General features: G+C 56.9%; 5 protein-coding genes across 5 annotated transcripts; 3 read left to right on the top strand and 2 right to left on the bottom strand.

The window, feature by feature from the left end:
* Positions 1-1,341: 1,341 nt before the first annotated feature.
* On the top strand, positions 1,342-1,964 carry B0I36DRAFT_327115 (uncharacterized protein). The gene has a single exon (XM_046154427.1). It carries the CDS (start codon positions 1,355-1,357, stop codon positions 1,748-1,750), a length of 396 nt encoding a protein of 131 aa, XP_046010255.1. The 5' UTR covers positions 1,342-1,354; the 3' UTR covers positions 1,751-1,964.
* B0I36DRAFT_432713 (P-loop containing nucleoside triphosphate hydrolase protein) lies at positions 1,954-7,371 on the bottom strand. The gene is made up of 2 exons (XM_046162642.1): positions 6,688-7,371; positions 1,954-6,611 (listed from the first exon to the last, which is right to left on the bottom strand). The coding sequence occupies exons 1-2, from the start codon at positions 7,015-7,017 to the stop codon at positions 2,166-2,168; spliced, it is 4,776 nt and encodes a 1,591-aa protein (XP_046010254.1). The 5' UTR covers positions 7,018-7,371; the 3' UTR covers positions 1,954-2,165.
* A 2,937-nt stretch (positions 7,372-10,308) lies between these two features.
* B0I36DRAFT_364652 (WD40-repeat-containing domain protein) lies at positions 10,309-12,463 on the top strand (the record flags this gene model as incomplete). The annotated part of the gene is made up of 2 exons (XM_046159006.1): positions 10,309-10,531; positions 10,590-12,463. 2 exons carry the CDS (start codon positions 10,309-10,311, stop codon positions 12,461-12,463), a joined length of 2,097 nt encoding a protein of 698 aa, XP_046010253.1.
* A 393-nt stretch (positions 12,464-12,856) lies between these two features.
* On the bottom strand, positions 12,857-14,582 carry B0I36DRAFT_375321 (2og-Fe oxygenase family protein; the record flags this gene model as incomplete). Its single annotated transcript, XM_046160358.1, has 6 exons — positions 12,857-13,295; positions 13,459-13,804; positions 13,893-13,903; positions 13,972-14,033; positions 14,102-14,386; positions 14,523-14,582. 6 exons carry the CDS (start codon positions 14,580-14,582, stop codon positions 12,857-12,859), a joined length of 1,203 nt encoding a protein of 400 aa, XP_046010252.1.
* Positions 14,583-15,431: 849 nt separating this feature from the next.
* B0I36DRAFT_327106 (MFS general substrate transporter) lies at positions 15,432-17,370 on the top strand. The gene is made up of 3 exons (XM_046154426.1): positions 15,432-15,684; positions 15,746-16,463; positions 16,535-17,370. The coding sequence occupies exons 1-3, from the start codon at positions 15,546-15,548 to the stop codon at positions 17,154-17,156; spliced, it is 1,479 nt and encodes a 492-aa protein (XP_046010251.1). The 5' UTR covers positions 15,432-15,545; the 3' UTR covers positions 17,157-17,370.
* Positions 17,371-17,952: the final 582 nt, after the last annotated feature.

Raw genomic sequence — 17,952 nt, 5'->3', positions numbered from 1 at the left:
GCTTCAACCTCACAGAACCCGAGAATAGCATGGATCGCCACCCAGCCAAGTCCGACTGTGAGGTCTCCAGCCTGAGCGACTCTTCTCAATGGGACGACGTCGGCAGCAGCTTCTTTGACCCCGCCGCTGTCAAGACGTTGGCGGACCGAGAAACAACCACCCGCGACATAAGAGTTGTGATCAAAGGCCGTGCTCAGGACAATGGCGCAGACCTCGAAACACTAGACCAAGTCGGAGACCTTGGACCAACCGCTCGAAAGCATGGTTTGTTTCAGCAAGACTTCCACAGGGACGAAACCAATGGAGGCGATTGGGTGACTGTGGCAACAAGTAACTTTGACAGAGAGTCCGGGACCGCAGACGCCCTTTTCGGGGGCGGTGTCCAGATGACTGGTAGCAGCATTGCCAACCTCTCAGATGGGGACAGTGCTGTCCATCTTTTCGGTGCCAAGGATTTGGTGCTCCAGCATCCGGCCTCCAGCAAGGCGCCAAGCGATTTCTATGTACGGAATATCAAGGACACAAAACGGCAGGTGTTGCTCCCTGGCAAGAGAAGGTCGAAATATGGATTCCCACTAAACTCGCTTCGTGGACTGGCCGACAGTCGACAGGAAGCATTTTCAGAGAAGCCGACATCGTTGGTCAACCCCTTTTCCCGGTCCTCGTACAGCCGTGCTCATGAAGATGACCACTTCCAATTCGGACCTCACCAGCTCCGCTCAAAATACGACTTTCGCGACTCCCTGTCAGAGTATGTGCCCGCCTTCGCAAGCAACAAAGCAACTGATGGGTCGGACACGCTGGGGACTCATGCTATACTGCCAGATCTGCCGTCTTCTGCGAACGGCCGCAACACACCCCTCAGCACATATACACCAGCGCCAGACTCTCTGAGACAGACTGACGCCCACAACGACTTCGCACAGCGAAGCCCGGTATCATTCGACGGCTCGGAAGAGTCTGCGATGAGTGCTAACTTCCGCTTTGGCTTTGAGCTCCTTCCCCTCGGCAATGCGCGGACGCGACTTGCCGGCCAGCGTGAGAGTGGCAAAGCGGAAGAGAGCGTGAAGACCCCTCAACCAGGAAAAGGCTGTAAACGACCATCATTTACCTTCAGATCAGCCGCGAATGTCATCTCACCACCGACAGCAGCCCGTCTTCGCGATGTGTCTTCAAATTGGCACACCTCAAGCACCCCACGAGGTCAGTTAGTTCCATGCATTATATTCAGGCATTCACTCATTCGCCGTCAGGTCCGAACTCGGCGGTTTTGGTCGGATGCAGTGTCGTATCGCCCACCTCCGACCGAGCTCTGTTATTGAACGAGCATTCCGGCACATCCCCTGCCACCCCAATGACAAGTGGCAATGTGGATCAACAGTATGATCGATCCTGGATTGGAAATCAGAATCTAGAGCTCGGTGATGATCGAAACGGCAGTCCATTCAGTGGCAGGCGAGCCTTGTTCTCCCCTATTGGAAATCAAGAGATATCCTACAAGTCTAGGGCACGACGAGAATGCTGGTTCTACACGATGGTTGTCCTGTCGATATTCCCTTTCTTCTCCCTGTTGGTTCTCATGGGCGTCTTCGATGAAGCCCTCTCCTGGATTACCAAGGGCGAGGCTCACAGCTTGACCAAGCGACAGAAACGGATCATTCAGACCATGTTTATTGCCGAGTGCATCGTGTATACGGGATGTATGGCATCACTTATCGTGTATTTTGTCATCAAAAGCCAGGGCTTGTAGACTGTGGCGCGGTTCAGGGGCGAACTGAGCTTGTTCAAGGTTGCACTCTGTGCCTCGGTTTTTACAGTGGTCTATGGCGAGAGGGAAACTGTCCTGGATGAGGCGATGAATGGTGGCGCCGGGCATCTGCTGTTAGGGCAACCTACTCGCCCACAAGCACTGAAGACGATGTAGGCACGACGACCAAGAAGATCAGAAGAGATGTAGAAAGCACTAAAATATCTAACTCATGTAGTGTTGTTTTACGTGATTCTAAAAGCAAGCGGATCTACGCATGTCCAAGGTACTTCAGCGCTATACTTCAGGCCATGCAAACAACAGGCTAATGCGATCTATCCAACAGATGAGCGTGTAATCAAAATTTTCTGCTCCCCCAAACCCAGCATTCAAACTCCCTCTTATCACTGTAGGTCATCTATTCAGACAGACCAAGGCAAATCTTGCGCAGCTTTTCCTTTTCACCGCTCTCCTCGCACATGGCCCTGAACATGCCAAACTCGCCGCCATCCTTGGGCTTGAGATCCCACAGCTCCTTGGGCGAACCGTACTCGGCGACCTTGCCGTCCGACAGGACGAGGATGCGGTCAAAGTCGGCGATGGTGCTGAGGCGGTGGGCGATGACGAGCAGTGTGCTGCCGCCAAACTCCTCGCGGATGCTGCGCTGGATGAGCGCGTCGGTGTTCATGTCGACGGCGCTGGTCGCCTCGTCGAGGACCATGACCTTGGGCCTGCTGACGATGGCGCGAGCCAGGCAGAGGAGCTGGCGCTGGCCCTGGGACAGGTTCAGGCCACCCTCGGAAATGGGCGACGAGAGCTTGCGGAAGATGTTGGTGTTCTTCTTGGGCGCCGCTGCGGTCGTTGGGGTGGCGGTGCCAGAGGACGGGACGCCCGGGGTCTCGGCGCCGCTTGGCGGGCGCGTCTCGTCCTCCGAAATGAGGTGCACACGGGCGAGGCAGTCCAACAGCTCCTCGTCGGTGTGGTTGTCGAACGGGTCGAGGTTGGACCGCACCGTGCCCGAGAAGAGGACCGGATCCTGCGGGATGATGGCCAATCGGCTGCGCAGGTCGTGCAGCTTGATCTTGGAGATGTCGAGGCCGTCGACGTGGATGGAACCTCCCTTGGCCTCGAGGAAGCGGAAGAGAGCCAGAGTCAAGGACGACTTGCCAGCACCCGTGCGGCCGACGACACCGACACGCTCATTGCTATTGACGGAAAAGGTCAGACCCTTAAGAACCGGCGGCAGATCGTCGGCGTAGGTGACCACGAGATCGTTGAGCTCGACACGGCCTTCGGTCGGCCAGGTGGCGGGCGCATTATCGCCATCGAGCTTCTCGGTCGGGAGCTCCGTGTACTCGACGATGCGCTCGGCGGCATTCATCTCGAGCTCGATGGTGGCGTAGTGCCGAATAGTCCACATCACGCTGGCCGAAAAATCGAGCGCAAACGCGAGAGCGAAGCCAGCGAGCGAGGCATGCATGTCCGGAGTGAGCAGGATCAGGATAGCAACAAAGCTGGCAAAGAAGGAGCCGACGACAGACATGCGCCAGCCCATCCAGCGGTTGAACAGCCACAGGTGCCATGACGAGGTCGACCAGTCATCGATTTTCCTGAACATGCGCTCGATGTAGACATCGGACTTGTCAAAGCCGCGGATTGTCGTGACACCTGTCAGTGCGGAAGTGAACTGCTCGAAAACAGGGGACTTGGCTGTGCTCTCGAGACGTTTCACCGGTCGTGCTCCATGGAGATAGAAGAGCGCGTACCACAAGCAGATTGCGAGCAGCACAAAGGAAAGCAGGATCAGGAGGGGAGAAACGAACAGTCCGGCAATGATGACGGCAACCAGGTTCAGGATGGCACCAATGCCGAAACCAAGGGCGTAGGCAAGGTGTGTGTCAACCGAGTGGAAGTCTGCGGTGAATCTGTTCAGGACACGGCCAACAGGGACAGTGTCGAGCCATCGGAGAGGTGCGCGAAGGACGACGAAATTGATCTTGGCGAACAGAGTGCGGGAAGCAACGATTGAGCCGCTGAAAACGTAGTACCATCTTGACGTGCTGATGATGCATGTAACACCGGCAAGCAGAACATAAATGCCCAGGTAGAAGGTCAGGCTGTCGTCGTTTTCCACAGGGATGATGGGCTTCGACAGGAGATGAAGGGTCGACTCCTTGAGGATCATCTGCGAGGCGTACGAGTAGTCGTGGCTGCCGTTGGAATGCACGTCAATGCTTTCGGTTTCTTCATATGAATCGGTCCACACCTTTAGCCACCACGAGCGGCCCAAACCCAGAGCCATGACTACAAGGAAGATGACAGCCGCACCAGTCCAGAAGGGCCAGCCGCCACTGTCATGCAGATATGTGGCATAGACTTTCTTCTTAATGCTTCCACGCTCGCGTGCTTCCTCTTCGACAAACTTGCGAGCCTCGGGAGTCTTTGAGGGCACCTTGACGAGGGGTTCGGTACCATCAGCGTCGTTGACAGAAACCTCTTCCGAATTGACAGCCGTCATGTCCTCATCCTCCTGAATCTCGCGCGGAGACTGTTCATGGCTCTTGATCTTGGCCAGCGTGCCATCCTCTTTCAGCTCTTCCACTGGGCCAGCATTGAGAACAACGCCATTGCCAAGCTCGACGAGATATTTCGTCCTAGACTCGCAGAGGGCCACGTGGTGGGTGACGAGGATGCGGGTTCTGCCCTTTCCAAGCTCCCCAGTCAAACATGCCTCGAAAATATGGCGCCCAACATGGGCGTCCACAGCGCTGAAGATGTCATCGAGAACCAAGATGCCAGCACGGGAGTACATTGCTCGGGCGAGGGTAATGCGCCACTTTTGTCCACCGCTGAGGTTGATGCCGTTGGCGCCAATTTCAGTCCTGTCTCCGTCGGTGAACATTTCGATGTCCTTAGTGAGCGCGCAGACCTCCACCGTCAGCTTGTAACGTTCCTCGTCCAAAGGAAGACCAAACAGAATGTTCTCCTTCACAGTGGCATTCTCGATCCAAGGAATCTGGGCGACAAAGGCAATAGAGCCAGGAATGTACCAATTATCCTTGTTGGCCTTGTGGTCGTGGCGGTCCTGTATAGCCGGTGCGCGGGGGACACTCATGGAGCCTTCGAGGAGATCAACCTCTCCGAGGATCGAGGCAAGGAGGAGACTCTTGCCGGATCCGGTCTTGCCAGAGACCACGGACAGTTCACCCTTGGGGAAAGTGAAGTTCATGTTGCGAAGTATGAAGCGGTCGGGGTTTTCCTCAGTATCGTCGGACGGCCAGGCAATGGAAGCATTGTCGAAGCTGATTTCCTCGGCATCCTTGCTGATCTTGGTGACTTCGGCACTGTTCAGGTATGTGTCAATGCGGTTGACCGAGACCCAGGCGTCCAGAGCGTCCGTGGTCAACTCGGGAATGACCGAGAGAGTGACTTCGAGCGCCTTGAATACACCGAGACTGACGAAAGCCACGGATGGAAGTAAAGAGCCGTGAACATAAGCATACACAGCCAAAGATACAGCGGCAAGCATGATGGGCGAGCAAATCCAGCATCCGATAAGCATGCAGTCGTTGATGAACGCGTACCAGATGGCAGACAGCTCTCTCTCGCGGACCTTGCTGATCTTGTCCTCCCACTGCGGCTCGAGAGCTGCAAACTTGATCTGACGGATACCTTGGAGCGCCTCTGAGACGACTTCCAACTTGGTGTCGCGCACCTTCATGAGGCGATCCTGGGCGTCAGAGTATCGTTTCGAGAAGTAGATGTTGATCGGCATGACAGCAATCATGGTTGAGAAACCAGCAACGAGGGCCTTCCAGCCAAGAAGGTCGAGGAGGAACGTCAGTGACACAATGAGCTTGAAGAGAGATCCGGGAAAGTAGTTGGCAAAAGCGCAGAAGTCGGCAACACGCTTGGCGTCGACTCCGATCAGGTTGACGGTGCCCTGCTTGCTCTTCTTGAGCTGCTCGGGATCCTCCTCTTCTTCTTCGTCTGCAGGAGACGCCACCTCGGGGGTGTCAACGCTGGTAGACACGCCTGCCGGTCCGGTGACGGTAAGCTCGGGGGTACTGGTCGTTGGAGTGCTCTTCTTCTTGGCCTCTTTGACATCCTTGCGTCTCATAGACTTCTTGAAGACGAGCGCTGAGAGCTCTGCGCGAACCTTGACGCAGAGTTGGCCATAGGATAACCAAAAGACGTGGCTTTCAACCCAGGACTGGAGCACAATAGTCACTCCAATCCAGATGACCCACATCCAGGCATCGTAGCCAAGTGCATCGGATTCCTTGGTTCGGCGCTCAAGGATGCGGAGCAGCTGGAGGACGCACCACTGCGGAGCAAAGTTGAGCACAGAGGTACACAATGTAAGGAACCATTGAAGGGCCAAGGTTCCCTTGTGAGCCTTGATGATGGAAAGCCACAGGGGTCCTTTGAAACCGCGGTTCTCCCACGCCTCAGTCGCGGGTCTTGCCCTGGTGTAGTGATCCGGCCGCGGCAAGTCCTTCATATCGAGGTTGTTCTTCTCCTTAGCGGCTTGCAAGACGTTGAAGGCCCAGCTCCAGTTGTACCGGCTCCATGCGGACTGGGTCAGGGAACGATCAATGACTTGGTCACCGTCATAGACGTCAGGACGCCTAGGCAGTTGAAGACTTGAGAAGCCGAGAGCTACCACGACGACAATCTCGGCCACCCGGATAGCAAATGTTGTAATATCGTGCTTGAGCAGAGTTTCGCCAACTTGGTTGTCTTGAATGACCCGGACAACGAGCAAAGCGACGCTTGCTAGCATGGAGTAGATACCAAGGTCGTGAGCCACGACAGAGGAGCGTGCCGAAGCGATGGCAATGGCCTGAAATAAGAGAAGGGCCTGTTTATGGAAAGATTAGTATACCGTTTGTCCATGACGCGGAGGGATAATTCTACAGCTGCAAGGGAGGTCTTACCCATGTGCCGACACAGAGCCAATTCTCCAGAAAGAGCGTATTCGCGAGTTTGTTGTCACTGATGATGGCAAGTACGCCCAGAGCAATGGAGACGAGCAGCCCGGCAGCTGAGAAGAAGAGGATAAAGGCTTTTGGCCATTTTGCACTGAATGCTTTTGTTGCCTCGGGAGTGCTTTTGCCATCTGCGTCCTCGTACACGGTGTCGGGGTCGTAAGGTTCCTTCTTGTGGAGCTGCTCAAGGATGTTGAGGGCTGCAGGTATCGAAAGCAAACCCACGACGCCAAGGCCGGCAGCCGAAGTTGCCAGCAGGAGAGTACTTTGGGGCGCCATGCTCTTATCGCGAAAAGCCTGGTCCTTTGGGATGAAGTTCTACACTGGACAAAAACAGAAATGCCAGAATGCCGGAAGCCTTATAGCCTGAGCCAACTGCTGACGGCGCTTGCTGGTCAGTCGGCAGCTTTGGCGACCGATGTCGCGGTGTAAGTGAGAGGCGCTGCAAGGCGCGGCAGGGCCCGCTGCGAGCGAGACACGCAGGAATAAGTGAAGTGCCGAGCTGTCCACCAGTGCAAGAATACAAGGACTGCTGATGAATGGTGCAAATCGCGGAGGTCTACAACGCCTGGCTGATCAGACTCTGGCCGGGACGGCGGGAGCAGGTCTGACAGGAAATATGATGCGAAATACAAGGCACATGGGAAGGAATCTCACAGCAGGCCCGGGAAAAAAAGCGGAAGGCCGTGAAGAGATATGACGAGGAATTAGTCACCAGCAGACCCGCCCGGGGTGCAGGCGCTGCAGTGCAGGCGCGGCCCCCGCCGAGCGGCACGGCGCTAGGCACCAAACGGGACCGGCGAGCAGCAACAAAGTGCGAGCAGCAACAAAGTGCGAGCAGCAGCCTCCGCCGGGCGGGCCTCGCGCGCCGTGGTTGGCTGGCGCGCCTCGTGCCGATCTGGACCCTGCTCGCAGAGGGCAGGCAGGCCTGGCGCGTCAGAAAGGAGAACGCCGGCCAGGACGTTCGTCCTCGCTCATCAGGAGTCCATCCATTTGCGGCTTACCTACCATGCTGGGCTAGGGGGTAGGCCCATGTCCTGCGTATACCCGACTCATGACAAACCACTCGGCCGCCCGTGGATCCAGTGATTCTCCTGCTGTTCGTCAGGCCAAGAAAGGCACGCTGCGCCAAACACATCGAGATAGGCTTCGTCGTACAGCCTATCGTCAGACAGAAAGACTCACCACCGACCTGCCTGCCTGCCTGCCAGGCAGCAAAGCCCTCCTTCACAAAGCGGGGTAGAACCCTCGATTCGGCCACCCCAGTGCCGACATGAGGCCTGGCGAGTTCGTGGTGGTGTCCGTATAAGAACGCTGCCACCATCACATATACTCGAGTGGGTGTCGAGAGATACTGCCCGGTTGACTCATATTCCACTTGCACGGTTTAGCTCGTGCATGGAGACCTACCCTTCCTGCTAGGTTGACCAGGAGCAATGTCCCCCATTCTCAGCCATGATTGAACCCCTAGTAGAGGCGCTATCCGGTCGTTTGCTATTACGGCAGCGAGCTGGTCTGGTCTACCTTGTGGGTTGCTGTTGGGCCTGGGGTAGAGGGAGACCTGAACCGAGCTTGTACAACGAACACGCTCTCTTGCGATGCAGGCTCACTAGTTCATGACAACATCACAACAGCGTTCCCAATCACTCTGGTTTCTGGCGTTCAACGACCCGCCTCGCCCGCGGACGAAAGAGCCCGATCCCTGGGATCCGGGAGTGCCCACCAGACACTTCCCAGGCCCTGGCCGGGGTTGAGCACACCCTGAGACAGGAACCTGGACCCCGCCACTTGCGTGCCCGTTGTCACCTTGGACACCCTCAATGTCCGCAATCTGACTGCAGCTTGAGCGGTGTACACGAGTGGAGATACTGGCTGCCGGCTGGTGATATGGCCTCTGCGTGCATGTGTGTATGTGCTGGGAAGGAGGGCCCCCCGACGCTCCGCCTGCATAGGGGCTGCGCCAAACGTTCACACATCCTGGCAGAATGCTCCCAGCCGCACAATCGCGATGAGGAAGGTCGCAGGGCTTGGCGATTGCTGTAGCCGTCCTCCTGACGGCTCTGCCGCGCACCGGAACTCGCATTTCCTAGGTGTAGAAACAGGCGCAACCTGTTGCTTCATGTGCCGAGTTCGTTACGGAGATCTCTGCCATCTGCTGTGCCACGGCTGCTCCCGCGAGCACCGCCATGCCGTCCCGTCAGAATGACATGCGTCTGCATGGGGAGGTTGACGAATTCGAAGCTGCATTGTGGGCAGGCAAGCAGGCAGGCAGTCAGAGGTGCAATTGAAGTGCCAGAAGCAGGCAGCTGCATGCAGTTTGCGACGGAGTGACAGCCATCAACCTGCGCACGCGGCAGCAATGACAAGAAAGCAGCAGCATCTGGCTATTGATCTGATTAGCTACCATGGGGGTCGCATGCGAGACGGGGGGCGGCGCGCCGGTGCGCTTGGAGCTTCAGACGTCTGAAGGTCTTTTGCCGGGCCGTGGGGATTGGCTGGGCTCGGGGTCGCATGGTCATCCACAATTGCAGGCACGTCTGCGTCTGGTACTTGCCACGAGCGGGGCCCTCCCTCTGGCCAGGCTGGGAAGTAGCGAGATGCATCGCCTCGAGTTAGCGAGCTCAAGGTTGCGATAGTTCCATGCCCAGACCAGCCTTCCAAGTTTATCTTGAGCCGCCTGCTGCGTCCTGGTTTGTTAGGGTGGGTTGAGGTGTGTCGAGCTTGGTGTCTTCCAGGCTTGCCGAAAACAACTCGACAAGAGGTCAGCGATGATCAAGCTTCAAGCCAGAGACTACATCTGCACTATGGCCTCGAGATGACTCCTGCTACTCTGCAGCAGGTCAAGGATGCGGCCAATGACTCGACCCGTTTAATGCAAAGTCAGCCCAGTCGTCAGCGTTGAGCTGTAACGATGCCCTGGCGATTGCGGAGCAGGATCCCATCCCACGTTGCGCGGTTTGCAAAGGCTAAGGTGCCCCCCGCCAAGCAGCCACAGCCCTGCCGATACCCGCTGTGGCCGCCCCCCGATAACTGAGCGATAGCTACAGTGTTCCAACCGGGCTCCTCAGCTCCACCCGTGGGCGACCGGGACGCGGGAGGTCCACCCGTCGAGGTGCAAGCTGCCAACCACACGGCCCGTCGCCCACGACAACCTCACTTCCAGGCCAGCCCCGGCAATCCAATAACGCAAAAGAAGCAAACCTTACGTTGGCAGATTCCTCGCGTGGGCAGCTCCAGTCAGTACCCCCAATTGCCTCGTCCTCATCTAACCCGGAACACCTGCCTCAGCTTGCCCTGCCGCCAAAACACATTACCATCACCTCGGGCGCCACAGCTATCCGGACTGACCTTGAGCTTCGATCAGTCCACACACCACACAACGAAGCATCGTCTCCTCCACCATCGACGTGACCACGCCCAATTGAGCGAGCCTCGATATCGACATCAGCCAACGACGCAGACGACTCCTCACTCGGCATCCACGTCGACTTCACCGAGCCCAGCACGACCACTTCGACAGAATCTCACAGACAATTGAAGGGGGCTGATGCCTCGTGCGAATCCGCCACGATGAAGGCGACTCCTCTGATCATCAATTGGCACGACCAGAACTCGCCGATATACTCTGCACACTTTGAACCACATGGGAAAGAGCGGCTGGCGACGGGAGGTGGGGACAACAACGTTCGCATCTGGAAGATTACGGGCGAAGGCGAGGACAGGCAGGCCGAGTATCTGTCAACGCTCACGAAGCACACACAGGCTGTCAATGTGGTTCGCTGGGCTCCCAAAGGTGAGTTGAGCTATACTGGGAATTGACTTGCAATGCTAACACGATAGCTCACATACAGGCGAGATTCTTGCTTCTGCTGGCGACGACGGCAATGTCATTCTCTGGGTTCCCTCAGACACGCATCATCCGACCTTTGGCAATGAGGGTCTCGAAGACAAGGAAACATGGAGAACGAAGCACATGTTCCGCCCGACCGGTTCTGAGATCTACGATCTGGCCTGGTCGCCTGACGCCTCCTACTTCATCATCGGCAGCATGGACAATGTCGCTCGGATCTACAATGCGGGGACTGGCTCGCTCGTCCGCCAGATTGCCGAGCACAGCCACTACGTGCAGGGTGTTACTTGGGATCCTCTGAATGAATACATTGCAACGCAGTCGTCCGACCGCTCCGTCCACATCTACTCTTTGAAGACAAAAGACGGACATTACACACTAAACAACCACGACGAGAAGACCACCAAGATCGCCAGCCACCAGAAGATGGACCTGCCGCCAAGACGCATTTCTGCTGGTAGCCCGGCGCCGTCGGAGCTCAGTGGTTACCGCTCGCAATTGGCAGGAGCAGGCGACACTCCTAGTGCGTCGCTAGGATCGCCAGTGCCATCGCAGCCAGGCACGCCACAGTCTGTCGCGCTCCCCATGAACCCACCCAGCGTCGTGAGCCACAGCAGACGCTCCTCGTTCTCATCAAGAAGATCAATGTCGCCAGCTCCATCATTACCACTTCCTGCAGTCATGCCTATGGAGCCCTCGCCCAAGCCTAGCCATAGCCACTCTTTCAGTGGTGTCAAGAACGCCAGCCTCTACGCAAATGAGACCTTGACCTCTTTCTTTCGGCGGCTTTGCTTCACCCCTGATGGATCCTTACTGCTGACACCAGCGGGCCAGTATCAGGCTCACCAGACCAGCGGTGACACCGGCAGGTCTTCCTACGATATCATCAACACAGTGTACATTTACACTCGGGGCGGGATCAACAAACCACCAATCGCACATCTTCCTGGCCACAAGAAACCCTCGGTCGCCATCAAGTGCTCACCTGTATTGTACACATTGAGAACATCGACCCCTGTGACCAGAAACATCACGATAGACACGTCCTCTGCGGAAGGTCCCATTCTGTCTTTGCCCGAGCCCGTGTCAAAACAAATTCCTGCTGTCATGGATCCGCCACCGCCGCCCACATCTGCGGCCACGGCAGACCCTGAGAAGCCGGCCACGCCGGCAAAGTCGTCCTCGGCAGAGAATGCCCCGCCCAAGCCAACGTTTACGTTGCCATACCGCATGGTATATGCTGTAGCAACACAAGATGCTGTCCTGCTGTACGACACACAACAAACAACACCTCTCTGCATTGTTAGCAATCTTCATCTGGCCACATTTACGGACTTGACATGGTCAAGCGATGGCTCGACGCTGCTGATCTCGTCTTCGGACGGCTTCTGCTCCACATTGTCGTTTACGCCTGGCGAGCTCGGCCAGGCTTACACGGGTGAGCTCGCGACGGCAAGGACCCAGACGACCCCAGTGCCTGCGTCGGCCACAAGGTTCGCTCCTCCCTCGCCGCGCCCGACACACCACCATCGCAATTCGGCGACTTCTTTCACCGCACCTTCACCCCCAGCCACTGCTAGCGCGCGTCCGCCGTCGCCAACCCGATCAAACTCTGCCTCCTCGGTCGCAACTTTGTCGACGCCCATCCCCGGTCCTCATCTCATCAGTGGCGCAGTTCCGAGCATTGCTGCGACTAATTCGGCCAAGGTGACTGGTATCCCACTCACCACGCCGCCGGAAACGCCAGCGAGCGGTGCGTCTGTTGTTGTTGGTGTTAAGAGAGACGCCAGCGAAAGCGAGAAGGAGGACGTGGCCGATTCGCAGCCCAAAAAGCGTCGTGTCGTGCCGACCCCTGTGCCGGACCCGAGGGTATAAGCTGTGCTGGTTTTGCGTGGGCTTTTCTTGATGTGTTGAATGGTCGTGTACATAAGTGATTTTACAGAGAGGCGTTTTGACGAGCAAGATCCCAATAGTTTTTCTTCCTTTTGCGCCCATTCTGTGCTATGTTAAAAGAAACATACGGCTGACAATGAGGAGGCAGCTGCAGATATAGTCAAAAACGTAAGAGCAGGAGCAGCCTTCAACCCTGATGGATCAATATCTTGGGCGGGGAGCAAAGGAGCGGGTGTCACTCATGAGATCTTGGTAGGGAACCGTAGTAGTGGTAGTAGTAGTAGTTCAGAAAATAGTATTGTCTTAATTTTCGGTGCGCCCATTCTATATATAAAAACAGACTGCTCATACACGATCTCGAATGCTCTCTTCCCCCTACTGCAACAACATATCATAGCTCCACTGTTCTTGGGGCACATTGATGTTCCTGATGCTGGTTGGGTGCTTCTTCCGGGCGGGCAGGATGCGCCTGATGTACAGATCTCCGACATTGATGGGCTCGTACTTTGCCTTGTTGTCCTCGCCACTGCCGCCCTCGGCCGACCCGTCCTGCTGGTCGCGGCAGCAGTCGAGGACGCCGAGGTTGACGTCCGGGTCCGGGGTCAGGAAGAAGGGCAGCGAGTAGCGCTCCTTGCCCGTCATGTTGCGGACGCGGTGGACCGTGGCGGGGAAGCGGCCGTTGGACTGGCGCTCGAGGTACTGCCCGACGTTGCAGACAAAGGTGCCGCGCTCGGGCGGGGCGCCGACCCAGATGCCGTCCTGGTTTAGAACCTCGAGGGCCGGGACACCTTCTTCTTGGAGGACGAGGGTGAGCCTGTTGTTGGAGAAAGAAAATTGGAACTTTGATTAGCAGGCTCTCTTGCAATAAAGGGGCATGTTTCTGGCGTTTGTTGTGGTGATTGTCGTCGTTGTGGTTGCTGTCGTCAAGGATGACTGCATATCGCCAGAAGTTTGGAAGGTTTTAAGAAAAGACTCACCAGCTAAAGTCTGCATGTGCGCCAAGTCCGACGCTCGCTTCGTCCTTGTCCACCGGCGTTGGCGGATAGTGCAGAGGCCGCATGCCCGTGATGGGGAAGCGGAAGTCCTTGTCAAAGGCGGTCTCCTCTAGGCCAAACCCCAGGGCGAAGACGCGGACGAGCTTCATGGCCAGCGGGTACACGCTGTTGTAGTACTTGTAGATGCCCTCGCGCCACCAGGGGACGTCCTTTGGCCAGATGTTCTGGGGCCGCTTGAACTTGGCCGGGGGCTGCTGGCTGGTCTTGCCGACGTAGTCCTGCTCCGGCTCGAGGACGCAGTCGCCCATGGTGAAGGCCTCCTTGACGTCTGGGTTCGAAGACACGCAGGAGAGAGTTAGTGGATTTGCGTATAGACGAATGTTGCATGGGAAGTCCTTGGGCTCATGGTGCATTACCTCCGGCAGTTCTGTAGTGACATGGTCAGAAATTGTTGTGTGTTTGTCGTTGGTTGCGGTCTCTTTTGTGTGGACTTACCTGGCGTCCAGTTGTGTTTCCATCATGGGCTCATAGCCACGGATTGCAGGGTTCTTTTGTACCTGTGCCTTGCCGTCAGCAATCGCCATCCAGTCATTTCTTGCAGCACCCAGGTGGGCAATCTACTTACATGGGCGCTCATCTTGGTCTCGGTGTCCAGGGCGAAGAAGCGCTTGAGGAGGGCGAAGGCGTCGTCAGCCACGCTCTGGGGGATGCCATGGTTCTTGATGTAGAAGAACCCGCAGAGATGGCAGGCATCGTAAATCTCCTTTGCGATGCGCTTGCGGTCCTCGAGGGAGCCACTGTCGAGGTCTGCGAGGTCGATGGTGGGGATGCTGGTGAAAGACGACGGGTTGTCCGAGACCTCTCTGTAAGTCGCCTCGGCTCCGGAGTGGAAGTAGACGTATTTCTTGTCCTTGCAGGGAGAACAACACACGAGTCAGCTTTGGGAGATGGATGTACAGCAGCTTGATCATGTTGGCTATCATGGTGGGCATTATTGTGGTGGGCAGTGTTGCGGTGGGCAGTTCCTTCCCTGTGGTCGGACTCACTGTCATGGGCACCTGAGAGTGTGCGCCGCCAGCAGCGGGCGCCGGGAGTACGTCGGCCATTATTGCGTCTGGTTGTGGTTCCTGGAAGCTAGACGGGTTCCTGCCTGCTCACGGGTTCTTTCTTTGTTGCAGTCGCGACAATCTGGGCACAAACGGACAGAGGTGTATACAGGGCCGGCCGGCCACATGCTAAAGCCGGCTCTGTTGTGCTTTAAAGTGGCCTGGCCCAAGTCGTCCACCGTCGAGTTGCGATGGTACGACGACCGGTGCCCGCTGGGACCCCGCCCGACTGCCCACCCTGCCGGCTCCCGAAGAACCTCGCCCGAAGCCGGCGGCTTCGGTGGGCCAACCCTGGCTTGGCTCGGAGCAGCGCTGCGTCGGATCACGCACCCCTCTGATTGTCTATCTATCTCCAAATCTTCTGGCGACAATGTGTGTGGTAATGGGTGGCGTCCTTCGGATATTCCTCCGACCAAGCTCATTATCATCATCATTATTCCCACAGCCAGCGCCGTGGCAAAAGCCACCACGGGCTACCGTGATAAGGGCTGGCAGCTGAAGAACCAAGGCCTTGGCTAGTTGACTCGAGGTCATGAGGCAATAGAGGGAATGGACTGACCGGAACACGCTTGGTCTTGTCGCCAGACCCATCTCGACTCGACTTATCTGTCGGGTCGCGTGGGCCATCTTCCGACGGACGGCCTGTCTCCAACCACCAAGAGCTGCCGGGAAAATTGCGGTCCACTCTGCCAGCGGTCCAGGGCACGCGAGACTGGGGTGCTCCATGACTAGCGGACCCCCGGGCCCCGCTGTCTAGGGGCCTCGATGCCCGCTAGTCCAGCCCCGAGTGATAAGAGAGGCAACTTGCACGACGTCCAGCGACTCGGGATTTCTTCATATCAAGGGCGACAGCTCCGCCCTGTTCTTCTCGTGCTCCCTGCCTTGGATCACAGAATTGTCAGAGTGGAACTCAGTCCTCTTGGTCATCCTCTGCTCAGAAGCCCAGGCTCGGCTCTCGTCACCATGGCTTTGTCACTTTCTTATTATGCAACCAACCTCTTCAGGTCGTCCTACGGCAAAGACCGCCCGGACTTCTTCATCTGGTACCCCAAGGGCACAACCTCGGCCGAGAAGAAGCTGTTGCACAAGCTAGATTTCTTCAGTAAGCTCATTGTTGTGGATCCCCCAGCACAACCACCACAACTAACACAAAAGAATCACAGTCCTCTCCTACGGATGTCTGGCCTTCTTCACAAAATGGCTCGACCAGTCCAACATTAACAATGCCTACGTCTCGGGCATGCGCGAGGACTTGTCCATGTTTGGAACCGAGCTCAACCTCGCCACCACCTGCTTCCAAGTCGGCCAAATTCTGGGCCCGATCCCCGCCAACCTTCTTCTCACATGGATTCCCCCTCGCATGCTTCTTCCTGGACTCGAATTCCTCTGGGGTATTCTTACCATCGGAACTTACGCCGTCACCAATGTCAACCAGCTTTACCCCCTTCGCTTCTTCATCGGCTTCCTCGAGGGATCCTGCTTCGTCGGCGTACAATATGTCCTCGGCAGTTGGTACAAGCGAAGCGAGATTGGAAAACGCACAGCAATCTTTGCCGTTGCCGCATACGTGGCCACCCTCGTCAGTGGATTCCTTCAATCGGCGCTGCTTGCGACCATGAATGGCAGAAACGGCATTGCGGCCTGGCGCTGGGTCTTCATCATCGACGGCATCATTACTCTCGCGGTCGCCCTCTATGGCTACATTGTGTTCCCGGATACGCCATACACCACAAACGCCTTCTATCTCAGCCAGGACGAGAGAAAGCGCTGCGTCGAGCGCCTTGCCGAGGACGGCCGGACGGAGATGAACAGCTTCACTTGGGATCTGTTCAGCCGGACCCTCAGGACCTGGCAGGTCTATGTGCTGACAATCCTGTGGATGTACGTTGAATCAATACTCTACACTCAAGTGTTTCGACAGGGAGCGAAAATGCTAATGTGCACACACACAGGTTCTGGAACACTACGGTTGGAAAGGTTGCCAACCTCGTCTTCTCCCTATTCCTGAAGAACGACCCAACTCGGACCTGGTCAGTCTACGACGTCAACAACATCCCGACTGCCATCAACGGCTGGAACATTGTCATGCTCCTCCTGCTCCTCACCTATGTCGACGCGACAGGCTGCCGCATGAACGCCGTGGCCTTCAACTGCGCCATCCTGATCTTCGGAACCGTCTGCCTTGTCATCTGGGAGATCCCTCTCGGGCTGAAGGTCGTCTCGTTCATGTTTGCCGGCATGGACGGTCCTCTCTCCCCAATCTACTACTCCTGGGCCAACATCCTGACGAGCGGCGACGCCCAAGTTCGTGCATTGACTCTTGCTATCATGAACTCGTGCGGTGCCGTGTCCGCCCTCATCATGGGCCAATGGGCGTACCCCGTTACGGACGCCCCCAAGTTTTCCAAGGGCTACCGGGCCAGCTTGTCGCTAGTCATTGGCATGTGCGTGTGGGTCGTCGTTGTGCGCGTGCTGGAGATGCGCGCCCTGCACAAGAAGGAGAATGACGTTGCCGACGAGGAGTCGAACGGCAGCGCATCCGGCGTCGAGGTGGTCACGGAGCCAAAGGTCTAACTAAATTAGCGTCTCCCCGAGTTTAGCGTGCGTGGCTGGCTGGGCTGCAGGCTCGAGGTCGGAACATTTGTCTATTTGTGGGGTTGACAGCTGCACTCGCGCGACCTGACCGATGCACTTTGAGCACGTGGACCGGGACAGCTGCGGAGAGTTACGACTTTGAATTGTGATATTACAAATGACAGTAGTTGACCAATACAGATTTGTGAAGGGATCCATTTCCATGCTTTCAGTGTCCAGACATTGAAGCATACCATACTTGTGACTACCATTCTCGTCCGTGTTAGTGGGTGGCCACGAGACCTCTCCAAGTGGGACTCCGAAGCAAGGGCGCTAGCATCGGTCACGAGCATTGTTCATGGACAATAGAGACAAAGCTGAAAACTAGGCCGTCATCACAGATAGGCAGGCCCAGCTGAGAAAAAGCGCGCCTCGTTGATAATTGCCTTGATAATTGCCGTATCTGCTGCTCTCGGGCATTGAATTGGGCAGCTGGGGCTAGGCTAATTCGGCGCTAGCTCCGTGCCCCCCCGCAACCAACCGGACCCGACGGGTCGGAACAGTGGGAGAGGGGACCCCTTGCTGCTGATAAGGCATTCCCGGCCGGCAACGAAAGGCCGTCGCCCCACCACAACCTGGAATTGTCGGAGTGGCGCCCGACATTGTCGAGAGCGCGCGCCCCCGAGGCCGGGAGTGAGCCAGCCGGCCAAGGCCACGCTCGGAACGCGATATCAAGGGCTGCCGCCCACTGCCCACTGCCAAGGCTCTGCGCGACACGCCAATGATTCAGCTCCTC

This window comes from Microdochium trichocladiopsis (genome assembly GCF_020744255.1).
Source record: "Microdochium trichocladiopsis strain MPI-CAGE-CH-0230 chromosome Unknown B0I36scaffold_7, whole genome shotgun sequence".
NCBI classification, from domain to species: domain Eukaryota; kingdom Fungi; phylum Ascomycota; class Sordariomycetes; order Xylariales; family Microdochiaceae; genus Microdochium; species Microdochium trichocladiopsis.
Note: the sequence above shows the minus strand (reverse complement) of the source record. Positions and strands in the feature narration are given on the sequence as shown.